At 42.8% G+C, this 24,256-nt stretch overlaps 1 protein-coding gene across 3 annotated transcripts in view; it reads left to right on the top strand.

Annotated features, from left to right (window-relative positions):
• The window catches only part of PLD5 (phospholipase D family member 5), a 394,554-nt gene that overhangs the window by 130,597 nt on the left and 239,701 nt on the right, over positions 1–24,256 (top strand). For 2 of the 3 annotated variants that reach the window (XM_032317256.1, XM_032317255.1), the window contains exon 2: positions 18,014–18,150. In XM_032317256.1, coding sequence (XP_032173147.1) covers positions 18,014–18,150 — 137 coding nt within the window. Of the gene's footprint in view, positions 1–18,013; positions 18,158–24,256 lie in introns of those variants that run through there. The other variant, XM_032317257.1, reaches the window with a different exon arrangement.

The following is a 24,256-nucleotide window of genomic DNA, read 5'->3' as shown; positions in this document are numbered from 1 at the left end:
GACAGCCCGATGCAGGGCTCGATCCCAGGACCCTGGGATCATGACCTGAGCTGAAGGCAGAGGCTTTAAACCACTGAGCCACCCAGGCGCCCCTAGTTAATTTTTTTTTCTTTTCAAATTTTTATTTAAATTCTAGTTAGTTAACATATACTGTAATATTGGTTTCAGGAGTAGACGTTAGTGACCCATCACTTACATGTACCACCCAGTATTCTTCACACCTGCCCTCCTCATGCCCATCACACATATACCCGTCCCCTGCCCATATCCTCTCCAGCAATCCAGTTTCTTTTCTATAGTTAAGAGTCTCTTATGGTTTGGTTTAGTCCCTTTTCCCCCCTTCCCTATGTTCATCTGTTTTGTTTCTTAGATTCCACATGTAAGGGAAATCATATGGTATTTGTCTTTCTCTGACTTATTTCCCTGAGCATAGTACACTGTGGCTCCATTTACATCATTGCAAAGGGCAAGGTTTCATTCGTTTTGATGGCTCAGTAATATTCAGCTATATATACAAACCACATCTTCTTTATGCATTAGTCTGCCGATGAACGTTTGGGCTCTTTCCACAATTTGGCTGTTGTGAATTCTGCTGTAACATCAGGGTGCACATATCCCTTCAAATCCATATTTTGTATCCTTTGGGTGAATACCTAAGTAATGCAATTGCTGGGTCATAGAGTACTTTTTTTTTTTTTTTAACTTTTTGAGGAACCTCCATACTGTTCTCTAGAGTGGCTGCACCAGTTTTTATTCCCACCAACCATGCAGAAGGGTTCCCGTTTCTCCACATCCTCACCAACATCTCTCCTGTCTTGTTATTCGTAGCCATTCTGACTGCTGTGAAGTGGCATCTCATTGTGGTTTTGATTTGTATTTCCTTGAGGATGAGTAATGTTAGACATCTTTTCATATATCTCTTGGCCATCTGGATGTCTTCTTTGGAAAAATGTCTATTCATGTCTTCTGCCCATTTCTTAACTGGATTATTTGTTTTTTGGGGTGTTGAGTTTGGTAAATTCTTTATAGATTTTTGCATACGAATCCTTTATTGGATATGGCATTTGCAGATTTCTTTTCCCATTCTTAGGGCTGCCTGTTAGTCTTGTCGATTGTTTCCTTTGCTGTGCAGAAGCTTTTTATGTTAATGAAGTCCCGATAGTTCATTTTTTATTTTGTTTCCCTTGCTTCCAGCAATGTGTCTAGTAAGAAGTTGCTGGGGCCGAGGTCAAAGAGGTTGCTGCCTGTGTTCTCCTCTAGAATTTTGTTGGTTTCTTATCTCACATTTAGGTCTTTCATCCATTGTGACTGTATTTTTGTGTATGGTGTAAGTGATCCAATTTCATTCTTCTGCATGTTGCTTTTCGGTTTTCCCAACACCATTTGTTGAAGAGACTCTTTTTTCCATTAGATATTTTCTGCTTTGTTGAAGATCAGTTTTCATATATTTGTGGGTTCATTTCTGAGTTCTCTATTCTGTTCCATTGATCTATTTGTTTTTGTTCCAGTACTACACTATCTTGATGACTACAGCTTTGAAAAATAACTTGAAGACTGGAATCATGGTGTCTCCAGCTTTTCTTTTCATTTTCAGGATTGTTTTGGCTGTTTGGGGTCTTTTGTGGTTCCATACAAATTTTGAGATTGTTTGTTCTAGGTCTGTGAAAAATGCTATTGGTATTTTGAAAGGATTGCATTAAATGTATAGATGGGTATACATTTAATGTATACTTACATTACAAAATACTTTGGGTATGATAGACATTTTCACAATATTGGTTCTTCCAATCCATGAACATGGAATGTTTTCCCTTATCTCTGTGCCCTGTTGAATTTCTTTCATAAGTGTTGTATACTTTTCAGAATACAGATCTTTCTGTGCTCTGGCTAGGCTTATTCCTAGGTATCTTAAATGGTTTTGGTCATTGTAAATCATAAATGGAATTGATTCCTTGATTTCTTTTTCTGCTGCTTCAAGTGCAAAAGATTTATGTACATTGATTTTGTGTCTTGCAACTTGTTGAGTTCATGTATCAGTAATAACAGTATTTTGGCTTTCAGGTTTTCTACACAGAGTAACAAGTCATCTTCAAATAGTGAAAATTTGACTTCTTCCTTCCTGAGTTGGATGCCTTTTGTTTCCTTTTGTTGTGTTATTGCTGAGGCTAAGAATTACCCTGCATGCATAGTAATGGGGAGAGTGGACATCGCTGTCTTGTTCCTGACTGTAGAGGAAAAGCTCTCAGTTTTTCCCTGTTGGGGATGATATTAGCTGTGGCTCTTTCATGTATGGCCTTTACGAGGTTGAAATATGTTCCATCTATACCTCTTTTTGGATGGTTTTTATCTAGAATGGATGTTGTACTCTGTCAAAAGATTTCTTTGCATCCATTGAGAGGATCATATGGTTCTTGTCCTTTCTTTTATTAATGTGGTGTTTCATGTTGACTGATTTGCAAATATTGAACCACCCCTGCAGCCCAGGAATAAATGCCACTTGATTGTGGTGAATAATTCTTTTAGTGTACTGTTGGATTCTATCTGCTAGTGTCTTATTGAGAATTTTTGCATTCATGTTCATGAGGGATATTGATTGGTCTATAAATCTTTTTAGTGGTCTTTGATTTTAGAATCAAGGTAAAGCTGGCTTCATAGAATGAGTTTGGAAGTGTTCCTTCCATTTCTACTTTTTGGAACAGTTTGAGAAGAATAGACATTAACTCTTCTTTAAATGTTTGTTAGAATTCTGGGAGACCATCTGTCCCTGGACTTTAGTTTGTTGAGAGATATTTGATTACTGATTCCGTTTCTTCGCTGAATATGGGTCTGTTCAAATTTTCTATTTCTTCCTGCTTCAGTTTTGGTAGTTTGTATATTTCTAGGAATTTATCTGTTTCAGGCTGTCCAGCTCATTGGCATATAATTTTTCATAATATTCTCGAATAATTGTTTGTATTTCAAGATATCAAGCCCCCTATGTGAGGTGTCCTGCGACTGGGATCATGTCCCTAATCTAGATTATGAGATTCTATTGCTCAGCCTGAAAGAAAAGGCAGCCCTTCTCAGATGCTTTTGTGGGAAGAAGTTGTGTTTACTATTAAATAAAGAATTAGACTCTCCTCTGTGAGGCAAGCACTGATGAAATCCCTGATTGATGTCTTGCTGTACAAGGTAGGCTACTTAGACCACGTGGAAGATTATAATGCAGCTTCTCAACCTAGGACCCACATCACAGAAGATTGCAGATCCTTTACACTTAGGCGAACAACACAGTTGACCTCACAGAGGCACCTTGACATACATGTGCCAAAGTGATTCCATTCCCTCTGCTCAGAAACAGCCCAAGACAGACCTCTGGCCTGATTCCACTGCCTGCAGACTCAGGGAAGGGCCTGGATGTGCTTGGGAGGGGAGACTGGATGGTTAGGCAGCTCTGAACATTGCCTTTAAGAGAGGGCATCAGTGAAAAAGAGAGAGAGGGAGGGAGAGAGAACAGAATGACGGATGCGTATGCAAACAGGTGCTAGTTATTGCTGTTCGGTTCATGGAACCTTCGAAAGGAAGTAGAACCCAGGCCAGGCTCTGATGAATGGAGAAATTGAAGGTGTGTTGCGTTAAGGAAAGAAAGAAGAAACATGAAAAGTATGCTTACTCTTCTCTTCCCTGTTCCACGATCTTTTGATAATTTATCTTGTGGCTTAGGCATCTGGAAGATGGTTTGTCTTGCTTTTGAGGGATAATAACTAGGTTGTGGTGGGGAGCACGAAGGACTGAAAAAGAGCAGTTCCTATCAATGAACCGAGCGAAGATCCCTCAGCTCCCTCTCAGCCTGAGAGCACAGTCAGCAGTACTGTCCTTGATGGGGGTGACTGTCCTGTGGCTCGGCACGGGGCATTGTGCAGATGGTCTTGTAGTCTGCCCACTCACAAAGCAGTGTTCTTACAGCGCCCTGTCCTGTGTGGATATAGTGTGCCGTGTACATGACTTGGGATGAGCTTCTACTTGAATCTTTGAAGAAGGGGGGTTGATAGATTAATGGTGAGGAGAAGAGGAATGTTTAAAAGCAGTAGGTGGCATTCTTCTTAAATGCTGTTAATGAGCTAAGATTTGAATTCTGTTAAAATGTCAACTAAAGGGGCGCCTGGGTGGCTCAGTGGGTTAAGCCTCTGCCTTCGGCTCAGGTCATGATCTCAGGGTCTTGGGATCAAGCCCAGCATTGGGCTCTTTGCTCAGCGGGGAGCTTGCTTCCCCCTCTCTCTCTGCCTACTTGTGATCTCCCTCTGTGTCAAATACATAAATAAAATCTTTAAAAAGTGTATTTTAAAAATGTCAATTAAAATGTTGAACTCCCACCCCTCCCCCTTCTACTACTAGTGACCTCAGTTGTCTCTATTAGAAAACTGTATTTTCTTATCCATTGCCTTGGGACATTATCATTTTTGTGGACCCTTTGCAGTCAGGACAGATGGATTTTCTGTGGGAAGAGACCACATCAGCTTGGAAGTGGTTGGGAGCGGGAGCAGAAGACCAGGCAGACATCGGGACTCGGGGAGTATTGGCAGATTTGCAGCAGAGCAGGAATGGTGACAGGGTTGGAAGGCAGTGGAGGGATAAGGGACCAAAGGAGCTCCAAAAAGAGAGAGAAAAAGAAGAATAGAGATGAGGGATTCGAAGGAAGAGCAGGAAGAAGAGCCATAAGGGAATTAGGAACCAGGACAGAAGGAAAGGGGTCTGGGTGGGTGTTCAGTCATGGTGGTTTAAGATGGGTTTCTGTTCTTCATATGTCTTACCATATAAATAAGGACTTTGAACTAATTAGTGCTGACTCATTAAGCAGTGAGCTTTTGCTAGCTCAAAGTGACCAAGCAGAAGAGGATATTGTGGTGGGTCATTTGGTGCTGAGGTGAAATCCTTGCACTGAGTGGCTGGTTGGGTTGAATGCCTTTAAGTTCCTTCCCACTCCCACTGTAAGATTCCCTAACCACACCTTTTATAGATGTGTGTGTGTGTGTACATGCATGTGTACGAATGTGTGTACAAGGGTGTTTGTGTGAATGCACTCTGTGTGTGTGTGTGTGTGTGTGTGTGTGTGTGTGTTCCTTTTTCAAATAAGAGGGAAACTAAACATTGGCAGGACCAAAGATAAATCTTGTCACTCTTATACCCAAAGTCAAACCTGACTTTTTTCTGACTTTGAATTAGCTTAAAATATAGATTATTGTGGTACCTGAATGGCTCAGTTGGTTAAGTATCTGCCTTTGGCTCAGGTCATGATCCCTGCATCTTGGGATCAAGCCCCACATTGGGCTCCCTGCTCAGTAGGAAGTCTGCTTCTCCTACCCCGTGCTCTTGGGCTCTCACTTGCTCTCCCTCTCAAATAAATAAATAAAATCTTTAAAAAAAAATTAAGTATAGGGGCGCCAGGGTGGCTCAGTGTGTTAAGCCTCTGCCTTCGGCTCAGGTCATCATCTCAGGGTCCTGGGATTGAGTCCTACATAGGACTCTTTGTTCAGCGGGGAGCCTGCTTCCCCCAACTCTCTGTCTGCCTCTCAGCCTACTTGTGATCTCTCTCTCTCTCTCTCTGTGTCAAATAAATAAATAAATAAAATCTTAAAAAAAAAAGTTTAAAAAAAAAGCATAGATGTTTGAGTTTTGTCCACCATGTTTTTTTCATCTATCTAAATAAAGTATCGTCCTTTACAGCAGTCAGGATCAAATAATGTAGACAAGAAACAAAAGTCTTTTTTTTTTTTTTAAGATTTTATTTATTTATTTGACACAGAGAGACACAGCTAGAGAGGGAACAGAAGTAGGGGGAGTGTGAGAGGAGAAGCAGGCTTCCCAGCGAGCAGGGAGCCCGACACGGGGCTCGATCCCAGGACCCCAGGATCATGACCTGAGCTGAAGGCAGCTGCTTAACGACTGAGCCACCCAGGTACCCCAAGAAACAAAAGTCTTAACCAGTGGTCTTCAGACCACTTCAGGTCACAGTACATTGGAAGGGCTTGGATTTATTTTGATAGATTAAAAGATGCAAATTTTTTTCAGCTCATTGAAGCAGAGTGTAGGATACAAGTCACCAAAATAGCCTTCGGCTTATCAAAGACCAGCTGATAATTGGTTGTCATTTTTCATTCACCGTTATCTGTACCGGAGGCAAACAGAGGGAGGGGAAAACACAACATTTCCGCTGGGACATGTTGGCTGCTCCATGTTGACTCTGACAGCGTGTTCTTGTTCGCTCACTGCTTTCCAGAACAACTCATTTTGCTTTATGGTGAGTACAGAGGAAATCCCTGCTTCCCTGTTCTAAGGAATTAAGCATGCATGGCAGGGGACACGGTGACACCAGGATCAGTCTTCTCCAATGGGGTGGTCACCATCCCAGCCCCTCCTCGCTCTCTGTACCATCGGGACACCGTGCTTCACACTGTGTTGTCCTCCACCGTCCGTCCTCTGCAACACACACCCACAGCCCTCAAATGTGAGTTCCTGAAGGGCACAGACCTCCTTAAGAGCCTACTTTCTGCATCGCCAGTGTTTGGATAGCATATAACACATGTTAGATGTTCCCTACCTATTTTTAAACCGAAGTAAACACATTTTGCTCCTCTTATCTAATGCCACCAGCAACTGCAAGCAGGAGGAAAGGGACAGAAGAGGTTCACTGACTTCTCAAGGACCTCCTTTCCCTCAACCCCCCACAACCCCCGTCAGGTGTGCCAGACATGCCTACCCTCAAATCACAGCCTTCCAGTGCCTTCTTTTTGTCATTTTTGCAAACTCTTTTGTTCTTTGCATTTGCTGATCTGTCATTCAATTGGCCAAATGCTGGTAGAGAGAGGAGGGCACATTGGCTCATCACCTCTTACCCCCAGCATTTTCTTACCTGGAAAATGATACAATGAAGGGTTGAACTAGAGGGTCTCCATGTATTCTCTATGTTCAAATATTCTCCAGAATTGTCCTGTTATCCTCTGCAATTTGTGAAACTTGGGATTATACCTATTCTCTGCTTAATAATATGGAGGACTTCGAGTAAATATAGACTACCCATGGACAGTGGCTGGTGTTGCTCACTTGTGTCTTAGGAAAGCGAAGCTGAGGATAAATAACTTGCCTTGGGGTGGACATAGTCCAAGAATGGACAGCTTTCTTCCTCATTGCTGTGAGAGATGATTTGGATGAGAGCTCATACGAAATTTTATAAATAATACAGAAAAATATAGAATAAACCATGAACATCCCAAACACTGCAGTGCCCCCAACCTCATAAAACCTCTCCCTTCCCAACAGAACATGACTTCCAAGAGTTTTGGGGTGAGTCCCTTGAGACTTTTCCCTCATTTCCAAACATATAGTGGGTACAGTATTCTGCAGAAGGACTCTTTTTGACTCTCTCAATTCTTCTGTTTGTGGATAGTGAGATAATTTTTCCTAGATCCCCGCCCCCACAATGGCATCGCAGTCTTGTATCTTCGTGTACTTGAGTAAACATTTCCATAAAATTGAGTGTTGGAAGTAAAATTGAGGAGCTGAAGGATATGCACATTTAAAATTCTGATAAGATCATGATAAAAACTGCCAAATTGCCATCCAGACAAGCTCTGCCAGAATTTTCTCAGACAAACACTCATTTTCCCCAGTCCTTGCCAAGTGGAGTTGTCAATCTTTTGAACGGTTGCCAAACGCAGGTACAAAACAAATGTACTTACTTGGAAGACATGCGTTTTTAGCTATTAAAGTTTCTTCTTTCTCTGTTTCTTTGATTATTTAGAGTCCTGTGTTCTCACTCTTCTCTTGCTTAGGAACAGAGATCTGATAGATCCTGGTTTTCTAGGTTGGTTCTCTGTTTCTATTGAGTTTTCTCCCACAGGTGTTAGGATTCTGTTCTTTTGTGTTGCATTGTGGGAGAATCCCTTGACTTAACTAAGTGTGTGAATTTGCTCTTCACCTGTATCTGTTTTGATATTCAGCCCATGTATCGAGATCTGTCATTTTCAAGATCTCTTTTGGCTCATCTTTCTTAATAATCTCTCCTGATGTTTCACAGGTGCAATTGATCCCCACATCTGCCTGAAAACTTGGGTTATCCTGCTTTTAAAGGCTCAGATGTGTCATTTGTTTTTCTCCAGAATTTGTTGCCTGGGTTGAGTTAAGTATCTCTCTCATAGTTTTGTTTTCCTTCAAACTCTTGAAGACATTTAATTGTCTGTCCACTTCTGTACTTGGCACTTCCTGTTTGCATGTCTGTGGGTGGTGGCTGAGCACAGTGGTTTGTCCCCAGGTCTTACAGGATGGGCTGCAGATGCTGCCCAGCTACGGAGCTTGCCTTGCAGTTTCCTCCTGAGAATCTTAGCTCTCTGAGAAAATCGCCCTGTTCCTGGCTTATCTTGCGTATGACACTTCCGAAGAAGAAAGCAGTAGTGGGAAGGACTGACTGGCAAGCCTGCTCTGAAACATACCCCAACTAATCACTGTCAGCCATTCCAGTTTCTTCCAGATCTTTCTGTGTTACCTCTATACTTGGAGCTCTCTGTTATAACAGTTTGTGTTTTCGTCTATGTGTCTTGGGTTTTGATCTCCTTGGTTTATCTAATTTAGAGTAAATCTTTACAATTTCTTGTCCATCGGTGATCCCGTTTGTTTGTCAAGCACTATTAGAGAATTATTATTATTAGATATCTGTTTATCACCTGTAAGAATTTATGTGAGATTGGGAGCCGTTTCCTGTGTTCAGTTGATTCAGACTTGAATTTTTATTCTGTGTCTTGCTGTTCTGGATAAGGTGCTCTCTATTCTGCAAGTTACCCTCTTTGTTAGGCTAATTTTGAGCTTATAGTACTTAATATAGTACTTAATTTTTTGCATGTTTTTAATTTACAAATAAATGTGCTTCTGTGGTAGGAATCAATGGAAACACTTCTAGGGAGGAAATAAATAACAAAGGCTGTAAAACACAAAAATTGTCATTTTCATTGTATAACTCTTGCCATGTTTTACCTTTATTCACTTATTCATCACTCATTCAACACGTATTTATTGAACATGTTTGCCAGGCATGATTTTTTTTTTAAGATTTATTTTTTTGTTTATTTGTTTATTTTAAGGATTTATTTATTTATTTAAGAGAAAGAGAGAGCGCGCGCTTGTGCCCACACAAGCAGAGAGAGAGGGAGAGAGAGAATCCTCAAGCAGTCTCCCTGTTGAGCTCAGAACCCACTGCAGGGCTAAATCCCAAGACCCTGGGTTTATAATGTGAGCTGAAACCAAGAGTCAGATGCTCAATGAGTCCACTCACTGAGCCACCCCCACACCTCTCTCTCTTTTTTTTTTTTTTTTTTTTTAAGATGCCAAGCATTATGGATCCAGACAAGATCCTAGAATTCAAGGAGCTCAATTTAGTGAGAGAGACCGAAAGGTAGAAAACTAACAAATGCATGGTCCAACAATGAATTTGCATGTCTTTAAAAGGGAAAGGACAACCTGGACTGCTAAAGAAATAATTTACCCTTATTGGTCTGGTAAAAATAGCGAGGATTTCCTCAAAGAGGAATGTGGTTAAGTGCCATTGGGAGAACTCTAGCAGGCATGAAAAAACCAATAAGCAGACTGTGGAGCTGATGATTCATCTTTCAGTTAAAGGCAAGTTGAAATAATAGAGATCTGAAGTCCCCTGCACTTTTTTTTTTTTTTTATTTTGCACAGAGTAGGTATTAATTACCTGCAAAATGGATGTAGTGTCTTGATTTCTAGGTAGTGCCTTGTTAAACAGCAGGACAAAACATATTTTTAAAGTCTCTATCAGGTATTTGTGTCAGGGTAATGTTGCCCTCATAGAGTGAGTTGGGAGGTTTTTCCCTCTCTTTGGTATTTTGTGTTATTGTTATTACTATTTCTCAGATGTTTGGCATAATTTATCAATGATGCCATTGAAGCCTTGAGTTTTCTCCATGGGAAGGTTTTTAACTAAAAATTTATTTTCTTTAATTAACACATTAAGGTTAACACACATTAAGGTTAACACACATTAACACATTAATTTAACACATTAAGCTTATCTATTTCTTTTTGAGTGAACTTTAGTAATTTTTATCCGATAAAAATGTGTTCATTTTATTTACACTGAATTTCTTGGCATGAATTTACTCATATTATTCCCTTATCCTTTTATTTTTTGTGTCATCCATGGTGATGTCCTGTGTTTCACAGATATTTATAATTTGTGTCTTTCCTTTTTTTTAATTCATTTTTTAAATTTAATTACTTTTCAGTGTACCAGAATTCATTGTTTATGCACCACACCCAATGTTCCATGCAATCCGTACCCTCCATAATACCCACCACCAGGCTCCCCAACCTCCCACCCCCCGCCCCTTCAAAACCCTCAGATTGTTTTTCAGAATCCATAGTCTCTCATGGTTCATCTCCCCCTCCAATTTCCCTCAATTCCCTTCTTCTCTCCATCTCCCCATGTCCTCTGTGTTGTTCCTTATGCTCCACAAATAAGTGAAACCATATGATAATTGACTCTCTCTGCTTGACTTATTTCACTCAGCATAATCTCCTCCAGTCCTGTGTGTTGCTACAAAAGTTGGGGATTCATCCTTTCTGATGGAGGCATAATACTCCATAGTGTATATGGACCACATCCTCCTTAACCATTCGTATATGTATGGCTGAAAGTTTATCAATTTATTGATCTTTTCAAAGAACCAGACTTTGATTTCATTGAAATTTTTTGTATTGTTTTCTGTTTTCTCTTTTATTGAGTTCTGCTCTTTATCATTCCTCTGCCTATTTTGAGTTTAGCTTGCCCTTTTCTCTTTCTACATTTTTAAGGTAGAAGTTTAGATCATTTAAGGCCTTATTTATTTTTAAATATACATTAAATGGTATATATTTCCCTAAAGCATTTATTTTGCTGCATCTCCTGTATTTTCATATATTCTATTTTTATTTTCATTCTATTTAAAATTCCTCCCTGAATGTTTATTCTATCAGTTAATGAGGGAAGCATTTTGACATCATGGAGTAGTTGAAGATTTGTTCATTTCTCTCTATATTTCTGTTAATCTTTGTTTTATGCATTTTGAGGGCCTTTTATTAGGTGCATAGAAGTTTATTATTATTATGTCTTTTTGATGAATTTATCCTTTTATCATTCAGAAGCAACTCTATTTTATCTTCAACAAATTTGAATAATTTTTGGCCTTTATATTTTTCAAAAAATTTTTTCGTACCTTCCTCTCCTTTGGAGACTCCAAGAACATGTATATTAGGCTGCTTGAGTTGCCTCATAGCTCACTGATCTACTGTTCAAGTTTTTCTACATTTTTTTCTGTTTTCATAGAGTTCACTAAACTGTTTTTATGTTGTGTTTAATATGCTCTTAATCCTATCCAGTATATTTCCCATCCCCAGAATTTTGAAGTGCACCTTTACTTATGTCTTCTTTATGTCTCTTTAACATACTTATTTTCTCGAACATTTGAAATATAGTAGTATTTGTTTTAATACCTGCATCTACTAATTTAATCACCGCTCAACTCCTTTCTGAGTTGATTTCAGTTGACTGAGTTTTTGCCTCACTTGGGATTGTGGTTTTTGTTTCCTTGTATGTCTGGAAATTTTTTACTGGATGCTGGACATGGTGATTTTTGATTTTGCTGTGTGGTGAATATGACCGTATATTTAAAAAATATTCTTAAAGTTTTTTAAGGTTTGCTTTTATGCTTTTTTAGGTAGGAGAGCAGCCTTGAGTCTAGGGCTAATTTTTGTGATTTCCATATTTTAGATAGAGTATCCTTCTGATTACTTGATGCCCCATGTATTGAGATTTTAGCACTCCAGATAGCGGGAACACCAACTTTTCCTGGTCCCGTGTATTCGGGTGGGGATTGCTTCATCTTCTCCTTTCAAGTGGTTCTTTTTCCTGACTTCAGACAATTTTCTTATATGCACCTACTTATCAGTACTTCACTGAGGATTCAGGAGACTCTGAAGATTTCCCCAGCTCTTTCCCTATAGAGGTCTCCTCTCTCTACTACTCTGTCCTGTCAACTATAACTGACCTGGCCTTTCTAAAATCCCCACTTTGTCTTCTCAACATAGACTGGTAGACTTAGATTGGTAAACTCTTCCAGAGAAACTCATTCAGTATGGATCTGGTACTCAGCAAGTCCTCTAAGCTGGTGATATACTCTTGGGAGTTATCAGTATATAGAGCCGGTGAAGATTTGGGAATAAATTAGCATCTTTCAGGGAGAGGGTACAGAACAAGAAGAGAAAAATTCTAAAATAGAATTCAAAATATAAGAATAATTTTGAAAATAGAACATCAAAATAAATGTGGAAAGTGAAGTAATAATTCTTGTAAAAGGATTTTCTAAGCAAAACTCTTAAGTTATTTATAGTCTAGATTTTCTACGTGGATCCAGAATGTGGTCATTATTCAGGAGATTGATGAACTATCAGCTAAGAGTCCTATGAATCTTCTGGGTCACCTACTTTTTTTCTGGGAACATATCTAGGAATTCAAGCTAGGAACGCATTTAGAATCATAAGAAAGTTCTAAAGGCCCAAGAATGCCCTGTCTCCACAGGTTAGAGCCAAATGTTCAACATTCATTTTCTCATTAATGGGCCATGTGGGTATTGGTTAACTAAAAACTAAAAATAAAACTAATAAAATAATCATAGCAAAAATTAAGTAGAAAATGAAGTCAAGAAAAGAAAACCAGAAAAGGAAAAAGTTTGGATCTATAGACTAGGTCTAGAGATTTCAGTTTCAGAGACCTAAGTTAAATCCCTGGGCTGTCTCCAACTGTTTGGGTCACGTTGGACAGTAACCCAATGTCTTTGAGTCCTAATTTTGATGTCTTTCACATGGAGAATAACCATACTAGAACTTCCAGCTCTGTAGGTATTAAAAGCCGCACACAGGGGCGCCTGGGTGGCTCAGTGGGTTAAGCCTCTGCCTTCATCTCGGGTCATGATCTCAGGGTCCTGGGATGGAGCCCCGCATCAGGCTCTCTGCTCAGCGGGGAGCCTACTTCCCCCTCTCTGCCTGCCTCTCTGCCTATTTGTGATCTCTCTTTGTCAAATAAATAAATCTTTAAAAAAAGCTGCACACATAAAAATGGTTATTTTTAAGACTTTGCCTTGATTTTGTTAAAAAATATTGTCATGGTAAATAAATGAAAAATAATATGAATAATTTTAATTTATGGTTAATCTTTGCAAATGTATATTTTACCCCTAGGCACATAGGTGTAAATTCCTTTTAAGAGTATATCAAATGGTATAAAAGCTCAGGTTGGAATAGATAGTACGTCCAAGTTTCAAATTTAATACTCTTTACCATTTAGAGGTCATGTACCTCGTTGGTGAAATTTATTTGATAAGGATATGTTATTTAACTATTTTTAGCATTAGCATAATGGGATTTATTTCTTGACCAAGCAAGCAATTCTTTTTAAAACTCTTTCAGTACACACTCCTATGAAAAGTACAGACTGGGGACACCTGGGTGGCTCAGTTGGTTAAGTAGCTGCCTTCAGCTCAGGTCATGATCCCAGCGTCCTGGGATTGGGTCTCACATCAGGCTCCTTGCTTGGCAGGGAGCCTGCTTCTCCTTCTGCCTCTGCCTGCCACTCTGTCTGCCTGTGCTGACTCTTGCTCCTTTCTCTCTGACAAATAAATAAATAAAATCTTTAAAAAAAGAAAAGAAAAGAAAAGAAAAGTACAGACTAATCCTGGATAATAGCATTCCAAGTTTTGTTTTCTTTTAACTGGTTGAGCTCATTAGTGGAATTGAGGTTGTAATCATGTTAATGGGTTCTCCTTAAAACTTTCCATAGTTTGATTCTATTCAATAAAAACAGAAGAGTATGTTTCAAATTGATTCCTGAATGATCTGAAATGATCTGTTAAGGATTTGAAAATGAATAAGTGTCTTGGTAGCCTGGAATCTGGTCTCATTTGTGAGGCTCTTAGACTGTCCTTTGCACAGAATCGTTCATTTTTGATGAGGTGGAAAAGAAAGGAAAGTAGTGGTCTGACCTTGTAATTTTCTAGTACAGTCTTTCAAGGAGACATTTAAAAATGAATATCAGAGTCTGCATTTCTCTTCTTTGATGAATTAAAATGAAAATAACTAGGTCAGTTCATATTAATAGAATAAGATAATATAGAATTAAATGAATAGATGTTAATAGAAATTTGTGAGGGTTACTACATCAAAGTACTTCCAGTAGCACACAAATTAACTAGAGCTCTTACTGACTGTTTCATTGTAAAATTCAGAATAAAGGGAAACAGATCAATATTGTTGTGGATGAAGTATTTAGTATTCATTAGGATTTATTCATTAAGTACCCACTAATGTACCTGACACGATATCTTTATGCTGCTCTCTTCAGGATTCTTTCTGAGATAATGTTTAATTATATCATCCTAGGTTAAAGTCTCTTCTGGACTAGATTAATGTGTTACGATTGCATTGTTTTAAACCTCTCTAAAAGCTTTTTGTTCATTTCTGTTTATAACATATAGGGACATAAGGTAAAATGATAAAAATGTTTAATTATTTTTGGTGTTGTTAAACTAGTGGCTTTTTAAAAAAAGTTCTTGGACTAAAGGAGACGGCGACATAGCCACACAATGGAATGTGATGCAACAATGTGAAACTCTGCTTTAGAAGAATATTTAATGACCTTAAAGCATCATCAAGTGCAAAAAGCGGAATGCTAAATTATATATAGCATGACACCAACATCTTTAGATTGTTAGATCTGTAGACACAGTACATGGGAAAGAACAAGAACAAAATACTAATGGCGGTTTGGTCTGCGTGGGACTGGGAGTGATTTATTTCCTTTTTTTGTATTATGTAGTTTTTTTTTTTTAAATAGTTAATAGCAAACAGTTTCTGATTATACAAGCAATGAATATTAGTAAAATAAATAAAAAGTAAAGGGCAAAAGGAAACCCATTCAAAATTTTAAAAATATTTAAAATAATTTCCTTCTGAGCCCCCACACTGGATGTATTTATCACGCTCCCTTTATTGGAACTAAGGGAAGGGCGCCTGGGTAGTTTGGTCAGTTGAGCATCTCATCTTGATTTCAGCTCAGGTCATGATCTCAGGGTCCTGGAATGGAGCCCCTTGTTGGGCTCTGTGCTCAGGGGGGAGTCTGCTGCAGATTCTCTCTCCCTCTCCTGCTTCACCCCCCCCACCCCTGCTTGTGTCCTCTCTCTCTCTCTCTCAAATAAATAAATAAACAAACCTTTTTTTAAAAAATGAACTAAAAGAGGTACGCTTGAAGATCAACATGTATTAAGCAGGATTTCAGGGGCACCTGGATGGCTCAGGTGGTCGAGCATCTGATTCTTGATTTCTGCTTGGGTCATGGTCTCAGGGTCCTGTGATCGAGCCCTGAGCCCTGAGCTGGGCTCCACGCTCAGTGCTGAGTCTGCTTGGGATGTTCTCTGTCCCTCCGCCCCTCCCCCAACTCTCTCTCTCTAAATAAATAAAATCTTAAAAAACTTTTATGCTAGACAATGTTGGTCTCACATTTCCCTTCTCTCTTTCTTATTTCTCCCTCTCCTTCTCTGCCTATGTCTCTCTATCACTCTGTTTCTCTCTTACATGTATAGTTTTTGTTGTCTGTTTTTCTTTTATTCTTTTTTTTTTTAAGAGCAGGAGAAAGAGAGGTGGGGGAGGGGCAGAGAGAGATTGGGAGAGAAGCAGGGAGACTCTCAAGCAGACCCTACGCCCAGCGCAGAGCCCGACTCAGAGCCCGACTTGTGTCTCCATCTCACAACACTGAGATCAGGACCTGAGCCCAAATCAGGAGTCAGATGCTTAACCCACTGAGCCACCCTGATGTCCCTGTATGTTTTTTATTTTTTCATATCTTTACTTTGTTTCTCCCGAATATTTGAGACAGCTTCCAGAGGGCACATATACTACAACAGCAAACACCCATCCCGTACTGTCTGTTCAGATACTGTTCTAAGAACTTCACATAGAGTATCTCATGTAACTTAATCATCAGCCATTACCCTCTGAGGCTGTCAGTATTATTATTTGATGATTGTCCTCTCCATCTGACAGACAAGGGATCTGAAGCACAAACTAAATAATTTGCCCGAGGGCATAGTTAGGGGAGGAATCCAAGCGGTCTGGCCCCCAAAGTCTGTGCCCTCAACCAGTTCGCTATGCTGCTTCTGAAAAATAAAATTAATGAGGATGATGGAAAATAAAGGGGCAGGAAGAATGCACAGACTATTCTGTGGAGTTGGGTGGAGTCGGTAAACGCAGCTCTGGGTTCTCCTGGGGCTCAGGTAGAGCAGGAACAAGGAGAGGCCGCAGGATTCACAGTCACGGAAATGGCGGAGGCAAGCGAATGCTCTGGAAGGCCGCATCTGATTCTCCAAGAACTTTCCTGTCACCCTGCCTGCTCAGAAGTGTGCCCTCGGGATGTTCCTTTCATTCATTCGCTTTGTTTACACGGTCATTATTTCTTGGGTACCTTCTCTCTGTTGGGCCTGTGCTGGTTGCTCGGGATGAGAAGAGTAAAACGTGTGCATGTCTTAAAGATCCCGGGGGCCTCGGGGCAACGAACAGCAGTTGTGTCTCGCTTGGGCTCCCCCCCACTTCCTCCCCAGGTGTGAAGTAATCGAAGCAGGCAGTGAGGTCAGGAAGGGACTCAGAGCAAGCTTCTCTTGGGAGGGGACCGTGGAGGGAAGTCAGAAGACAAAGCCTTCAGAAGGAGCCACGCATCTGAGCAGACAGCGTCTGGTCACGGGGCGTCTTCATTCTTTCTCTAGAATCTGTCATCCGAGCCTGTCCCTGGACAAACTGGACCCTGAGCTTGGGGAGGTTCCTCCATTCTTTGGAGATGCAGGGATAAAGGGCAGGGGGGTGGCGGGAGAAGCAAAGCCAGCTGGTTTCAACAAAGCTAGTGTATGGGTGCGTGTGTGTGCGTGCGCATGGGCATACGTGTGTACACACGTGTGTGTCTCATCACTTAGGGAATTTCTCCTGGCTGTCTGACCAATGGTCACCCTTTCGCCTCCTGCAACTAATCCCCAAAAGCTTCGGCAACACTTTGAAAAATTAAAAGTAAAATTGAAGTTTGTTCTTTCTCTTCTTTGAGCCATCTAGATTTTTTAAAAAAGATTTTATTTATTTATTGGACACAGAGAGAGAGATCACAAGTAGGCAGAGAGTCAGGATGGGGGGGCAGGCTCCCCACTGAGCAGAGAGCCTGATGTGGGGCTCGATCCCAGGACCTGGGATCATGACCTGAGCTTAAAGGCAGAAGCTTAACGCACTGAGCCACCCAAGTGCCCTCAGCTTCTGTTTCTAAGTGAAAATCGTATCAAAAGTGTGAATGTTGGTTATGACTGTGTTCAGTGTTTCAAAATGAGCCATGTCAGTTCCATGACCCAAGATGCCGGCATCTGATGGATCTAATTTCTGATCCAAGTTGGGAACACATCCTCACCTGCCAGGATCCTCTCTCCTGAAGCCATCATACAAAAGACCGTAGAGCGAGACAAGGTGGGAGAAGCCAGAGGCTGCAGAGTTTAAGGGCACAGACTTTGCATAGGGTATGAAAGGTGGTGACAATAACAGGGGACAGAGAATCATTATTGCGCCACTTTTCATTTTCAATTTGCACTCATGGACCTCAGACTGCACTTGGTAGAAGATCTTGTAGAAGATCTCCAGATCTCCCGGACTGCTTTTGATGAGAAAGAGGGAAAGCGAACTAGTTCAGAAGTCTTGACACAGCACTTGGATTATTTGGCAGGTTCTGACCTACCGAGTGGGGGGTTGAAGGCTGTGTTGAGGAAGGAGCATCAAGATTTCCCTCCGCGGGCAGCCTTCGCTGGCAGCAATGCAAGTGACCCTTTCCCAGAGGTTTTGAAAATCTATCCAATCCCGAGTTTCCAGAATGAAAGCTGCTTCTCACTTCTCTTTTCCTTCTTTTTCTTGACAGTCCCAGCAGAAGTGTATCGTGATCTTCGCCCTGGTGTGCTGCTTTGCCATTCTCGTGGCGTTGATATTTTCTGCCGTGGACATCATGGGAGAGGACGAGGATGGGCTCTCAGAAAAAAATTGTCAAAATAAATGTCGGTAAGAGGTAACAAACAAAACTTCTCTTTTAGGGGGCGGGCAGAAAAGCAAAGAGAGCGCTGGACAGCAGAGAGAAACGTATCCTAAGTACACGGGTGTGCCTCTTGCTTTTTAGACCAGGGGACTAAACACGAGTAACAGTTTCATTCAGTGAGTTCTTTGCAACTTGGGCATATCCTGTACAGAGGGCTGGTGGACAGGGTGAAATTTTGTACAGTTGACATTTCTGGAGACCCCTCTCTGTGGAGGAGGTTTTGGTTCGTTCCATGATGAGCCTGGCAAAAACGAGTGCCCCAGACGGACAGAGGACACAGCGCTAGTTGTCACATCAAGTGGATGTTAGGAAGGCACACATCTCATGAAAAATTCCAACTCCAGACTCGTGATGAAATAAGTCAGGATGTCTATGAGAAGCCACGCACATCCTCTGTCTCAATGTTGCACATAGGTTTATTAATCTAGAAATGGATTACATTGTATTTACGTATTATGTCTCTTCCTTTACCTTAAATATATGAGAAGCCACGCACATCCTCTGTCTCAATGTTGCACATAGGTTTATCAATCTAGAAATGGATTACATTGTATTTACGTATTATGTCTCTTCCTTTACCTTAAATAACGTTTCCTTGGGGATATTCCTAACTGGCTAGGTCACTGCGACATGGTTTTATCCCCATAAATCTCCTTATCTCTTCCATGAACTACAGTTTTAAAAAAATTTTTCATTTTTTCAGGTCATGGGAAGGGTAGGCAAGCACCAGGGCAGGGGGCAGATAGATAAGAAGTCTGTTTTTAATAGATGTTCCTGCAGAGCTGAAGTCAGGACACACAACCACCAGAGTTCTTACGAGTTAGAGCTTACAATGCATTTTCTTGTAGTTTTTCCCTGTGGCAAGGTTTAGCCTAAGTGCCCCTCTTTTCCAGCTTCAGATCAACAGTAACGTGGTAATGTGTATGCAGGTTTTTATCTTGGAGACTTTTTGCTGTGAGGGCTGAGTGTGGGGCACCAGAAAAGGTCTGGAAAAGGCCATGGACGTATAGGCTACTCGCCGGACAACAGTGTTAGACACAGAACGAAGGATACGAGAGAGAAATTAGCACGTCTTAGATTTCTTCTAACAGGTTTGAAAGGGGTCCCTATGTATATTTACTTCCCAGACCGAATTACTGTGTTGGGATAATCAGGAAGGCGATAGAACAATGACAGATTGCCACCGGCTTCGTCCTGGACACCCCTGCGTCAGTACTTTCTGAGAACCCTAGACACGACAGATGGAAACATCTGTGGACAGGGCACCGGTGACTCACCTTCTTCCGTGGATTGGCTCGGCCCCTTCTCACCTCATCCGTGACGAGGTCTGCTGAGTACTTGATGTGAAAATCCCAGCCCCTAGAAAGCAACTTTGCAAAGTCAAACTGTAACAACTTCTGTAAGACGAAATCCACAGGACCTTTTAGCTCACATTAGCAGGTATCCGAAGGTTTCAACAACAACAAAGAGGGAAACTTAGAACTAACTATTCCTCTTTTCGCTTGCGAGAAGCTATAATTTAATCCAATGTTTACTTTCAGCTCATACAGCTGGAATCTGCGTCTCCTTTCTCCTTCTTGATCAGTCATTGAATCCCAGTGACTCAACAGGGCTTCTCCCTTGATCCGGAACAGGTTCTTCCCATTACCCACCATTCCCCGGCTGCCTTTCCCCTGTAGCGTTGGGAGTCACTGTCTGGTTACCGGTTACTGGTTACTGGTTACTGGTGTCTGGTTACCGGTTACTGGTTACTGGTATCTGGTTACTGGTTACCGCTCCATGCAGCCATGTTTTCTAGAACCTGCAGCCCCTCCAGTCTTTCACTCTCCCGCGGCCCCTCCTCCTCTGCCCTGTGTGTGTCCTCTTGCGTTGTCAGCCACGCCATAGGAACTGTCCGTTGGTCTACCACTCCTGACTCCATCGCGAAGAGCTTTTGCTTTGTCTCTTCTTTTCAGTGCACAGGACGGTGGTGGGTGATGGCCATGCCTTCCGCCCCGTCCAGCCCAAGTCTCCAGTCTGGTAGCCACTGCCCCACCCTCTGCTCACAGTAGTTCCTATTTTAATTTGATGGAACTTTCCTCCGTTGTCCACTCACACCATATTTTAGGTGACATCACCTGCTAATTCCAGGACTCTTTCCCACCTTGTCTTGTCCCTGGCTGACAGCCCCGGACTGTCAGTACCATCCTTGCCCTCCTGCTACACGGGTACTTCCCAGTGCCGGCCCGACTGTTCCGACTGCCTCAAGTCAGTCATTTAATGTCCATTTCACTATCGTGTTTCCAAGTAACCCGGATGTGGAAAGATCGGGATTCAGATCTGCACGATACCGCTTACTGACTCTGTAAATAGGGACAAGGTATTCATGTCATTATTTCATTCCGTGCCTGTCTGCAGAGCAGGGCGGCACACAAGGACAAGCCACAGGACGGTCCGTGAGGAGACAGTTGAGGCAACGGCGCACAAGGGCAGTGGCAGAGAACTCTTGGGGGCGTTGTCTGGCATGGGAAAAAGAGGGACCTTGGTTGGCCTTGGCCTCCACTCCCCACAGTGGGTCATAAAGGCTGTTTTAGTTTTGTTTCTCTTGAAAGTGGTAGATGGAAAGAAATGTGTCTCATGGGGCTTTATTGGTAAGTTGCACACTCCATAAGAATGCGGCAGGAAACTCATAACAAGCGATGGGTCATGACAGACCCGCTCCCCGTCCCTTCCAGAGTGTGTGAACCCCCCTTCTCCCTTCACAACCAACTTCCCGTTCCTCCTGTGTCCTCACTTACCCCGAATCTGCTTTCTCCTGGCTGTGCTCTTGGGCTCTGGGGAAGGGGACGAAGACAAGGAGGAACAGAAACTGTTCGTTCGGGGCTGGCTCTGGCAAAGCAGGCAGGTGGGGAAGCCCCACAACAGGCGGAGGCCCCGGAGAGCTTTCTAGTGGGAAAGGGGGAGCCTTCAGGTGTGTCCTGATGGGGGCTGTGGCCAGGGGGGGGAGGGGGGGAGCTGGAGGCGGCCAGCTTCTGGAACCGAGGTATTTTCTCTCCTTGATTAAGGGGTGCGTGTTTGGCTTTCTCTCCTTGGTCCCGAGTTGGAAGTGGATCAAAAATTGGGGAAGCTGGTAGTTCTTAATCAAGTCATGGCCATTTGGGGCACAAGGTGACAGGGTTACAGAAGTTATTGTGTGGCAGCTTGGGTGTCACTGGAAATAGCCTGCCTTACCACGGGCTGGCTTCCTGGGCTGGTTATTGTGGATGGGAGGCTGGTGTCTGGGTCAGGCGGCCGCAGCTGCTGGGGCAGTCTGGCCACGGTCCATTTGCATATCTAATCTCCCAGCTTCCCGAACCTCTTCCTACAGCAGCCCCTTTTGTTTTCATTTTCTTCCTCTCCATCTGCAGGAGCCAGTGTGTTAGAGGTCGCTAGAGGCCAGTGTGCACGAGGTCCACAAGGCTGGCTGCAGGATCCTAAAGCCTTCACTGGCCTCCTTGGATCTCTTGCCTCAACCACACTGATGCTGAGGCTGGTTGACTCCTGGGTCCGCCTGTCCTTGTCCTCAGAGCTCCAGTCCCTTAACAACCTGAAGAGGAGAGGGAGTTGCACTGTGCTTTAGTCCTGGGTCCCCCCAGCCAGCCCCCGGGGGTGCCCCTGGTGAGAGACGCACCCACTGAGTACCCCGTGCTAACGCAGACTGGGTGGGGCTGCCTCCTGCAGAAGCTTCCAGCAGCAAGCCAGTCTCAACTTAGCCCCTCTGCACGAAAGCCCCCCTCTTCCTCTCCTGACCTCCTCCTCCTCCTGGCGCTGAGCTCCCCAGACTGGAGCCCAGAGCAGCACTAACGGGATCACAGGATGCTTACCTTCCAAGTACCATTTACTCCCCCACAAGAGTTCCGTCTTTATGCTTTTCTCCTTCTGGCATCGTTATCCCGAAGAGCGCTGCCCGCTCCCTGCAACCTTTGCTGAGACCTTGCTGCTTCGGAATTGAATCCCCCTGTGCCTGCTGCTCTCCTCACTCCGAAAGCTGAGAGTGTCAGGGCCTTCCCTTCTCCCTGTTTTGACAGCCCCTCCCCGAAATCTCATTCACTGGCTGGGGGAGGGGGGCAGTGGAGAGGTGGGCGCATCAGCCTTTCCTAAATCCGCCTCTGGAACGACCAGGTTTGACCAGCGCGGGTCCACGGATGTGCGCCTTTTTTTCGATAAATACGGTACAGTCCTGTAAATGCATTTTCTCCTCCGGATGACTTTCTTAATAACATTTTCTTTTCTCTGGCTGCCTTTATTGTAAGGATACCGTGAATATTACGCGGAACATAACAGAATATGTGTTCCTCGACTGTTGACGTTTTCAGCAAGGCTTCTGCTCCTCAGCAGCCGAGTAGTTAAGTTTTGGGGGAGTGAGGGTTAAAAGTGGTATTGGGGAACTTTGACTGTACGGCCTGGTACCCCTAGCCCCCACATTGTTCAAGGTCATGTGTGCATCACTTTAATTCATCTTAACTCTACTAACTAGCTGAGATGCCTTTCTAGCCTCTGCTGGGTTACTACTCGGAATCCTAGCGCCCATTCAGTGTTTCCCAAACTTTTATGTCTTTCTGGAAAAAAAAAAAAGTATCCCCCTGTGAATTTATTTATTTATTTGATATTTGTATTATATTTATATTAAATTTATTTATATTTTTCCTGGCATCATGTTTTATTTTCCCCTTTTTGTTATTTGGCTGCTAAAATACTGTACCAGTGGTAGGGTAGTGATGCTCTCGATGGTCATAATTTCCCACATGAATCTGTGAATTAACAACTGCTCTCATCTTTCCAAGTGCCTTTTAACTGACCTTATTACACCAGGAGACCAGATCTTTGACCTCAGTTAGTGACTTTGACCTATTTCTTTGCCTTCTTGTACCGGATTTCAGAGTAGTTTCCATCACTTTCCCATGTGTTTAATTTGCTGATTCAGTCTCCGTAAATATCGACCTCCATGTCACATGTCACTTGACTTACAGAAGGGGGTGAAGGACATATTTGCTAGTTTCGGCTGGAAAACTGTGCCTCCGTGAGCTCCAGGGCATCACTGTGTAGTCAAGTGTGGCTTCGCGTGCGCTGGAGATCGCATCCGTCCTGTGGCTTGGCTGTTTTGTGATTCACGGGTGCCTCCAGTCATCATTTCACACCACGGTGTGAAGAGGTCGGGGCACGGTGTGGTTTCGCACACATCGCATCCCCAGGGACTAGTGGGGATGCTGGCACTTCCATCCTGGGGACATCACTTGTGGAACACCTGCTCACGGATGAACTGGCCGGCCTCTCAGGTGAGAGGCAAGGCCTCCACTTTGTAATTCGTATCTCTCTCATCTCTCATCCCTTACTGTAGGCCAGAGAACACCATTACACACTTACTGGAAGACCACCCCTCTCTGATAAATGCCCAAAGAACCAGTCCCCGCCCTCGTCCTCCTGCACCTCAGGCCCAATAGCTGTAAACAATATGGCAGCCAATTTCTGCAAACGATCATTAAACAAGCTACAGAAATATAAAATTGGTGGCAGGTCAGCAGCAGCTTCTGATCTGTCCACAGACAGTTGCCACCTGACCTGTCACAGCAGTTATGACAGTCGCTGCTCCTGGACCTCCTCAGGCTTGCCCCCGTCCTCTTGAATCAACCCCATGTCTGTGTGGCTCCTGTCCTGGTGGGGCTCACTCTTGTCCACGAGTGTGCATATCCCTTGTAGCTCATTATGCCTACTTGGCCCAAAGCTGGAGGGAATATACCAATAGTGGCTCTGTACATGATGCCCACTGTCCTGAGCCCAGGGAGTTTCTTTCATTTTGAAGTGGAGAGAGACTTGAGTCTACACGGAATGGGACCCAGGAAAGATTTAAGCCTGGGTAAGCAATGTATGAATTACCGTAGTGGTTCCCGAGTAGAGAGGGGCCTCGAGCACTGTAGGAAGTACAGCGAGAGCCAGACTCACTTGGTAATTTCTCACACCTCAATATGTACCCTTCACATCTGCTTTCTAATTTTTAGATTCCTCTATTAAAAAGCTGTCTTCTAGGGGTTCCTGGGTGGGTTGGTCAGTCAGCTA

This window comes from Mustela erminea, chromosome 17 (assembly GCF_009829155.1).
Source record: "Mustela erminea isolate mMusErm1 chromosome 17, mMusErm1.Pri, whole genome shotgun sequence".
In the NCBI taxonomy this organism is placed as follows: Eukaryota; Metazoa; Chordata; class Mammalia; order Carnivora; family Mustelidae; genus Mustela; species Mustela erminea.
This window is presented reverse-complemented; position numbering and strand designations above follow the sequence as displayed.